The sequence below is a fragment of the Cariama cristata genome, unplaced genomic scaffold, assembly GCF_000690535.1.
Source record: "Cariama cristata isolate BGI_N322 unplaced genomic scaffold, ASM69053v1 scaffold40043, whole genome shotgun sequence".
Taxonomy (NCBI): Eukaryota; Metazoa; Chordata; class Aves; order Cariamiformes; family Cariamidae; genus Cariama; species Cariama cristata.
In genome coordinates this window covers 1-669 of record NW_009608502.1, presented here as the reverse complement: position 1 = coordinate 669, position 669 = coordinate 1, and the positions used below count along the sequence as shown (strand labels likewise).

General features: G+C 60.8%; 1 protein-coding gene across 1 annotated transcript in view; it reads right to left on the bottom strand.

Moving 5' to 3' along the window:
- LOC104159286 (probable G-protein coupled receptor 61) overlaps window positions 1–665 on the bottom strand; it is a gene marked incomplete at both ends in the record, with an annotated part of 1,000 nt that extends 335 nt beyond the window's left edge. The window contains 2 exon segments of the mRNA XM_009697153.1: window positions 7–31; window positions 33–665. Coding sequence (XP_009695455.1) covers window positions 7–31; window positions 33–665 — 658 coding nt within the window.
- Between the last annotated feature and the right edge of the window lie 4 nt (window positions 666–669).

Sequence of the window (669 nt, the reverse complement as noted above, 5' to 3'; positions counted from 1 at the left end):
CGTGGCGTTTCCATCCAGGTGGGGAGGGGGCCGTGGTGCATGGCGGCCACCCGTGCCACCTTGAACATGCTGCAGTAGACCACCACGATGATGAGGAGGGGTAGGAGGAAGTAGAAGGCGGCGAAAAAGACCACAAAGAACTTGCAGTAGGGACCGCGGCTCCATTGCAAGGAGCAGCCACGGCCGGCGTGCACCGGTGGGCGGTCGGGGGACAACCAGCCCAAAACGGGGACGAGAGAAGTGGCCACGGCTTTGAGCCAAACGCCGACGAGGACGCAGGCCACCAGCCCCACCGTCATCCTCACCTCGTAGCGCATGGGGTGCACCACGTAGTAGTAACGCTCCACGTTGATGGTGGAGATGGAGAGGATGCACATGCTGATGAAGCAGACGCTGAGAAACAGATAAACGCGGCACATGGCCTCGCCAAAAACCGGGCTGTCGAAGACGGCTGAGCCAGAGAGCATCTCCAGCGGCATCAGGGTGAGGGCGGCCAAGAAGTCCACCAAGCAGAGGTGGAAGACGAAGACAAATTTGCGCAATGCCGGCGTCTTCACGATGACGGTCATGACGGCGGCGTTGCCGACGATGGCCGTCAGGTCAATGAGCAGCATGAAGAAGAGCCCCACCGATTTAGAGGCCACGTCTTTAGGTTTGCCGTCGGCCGTG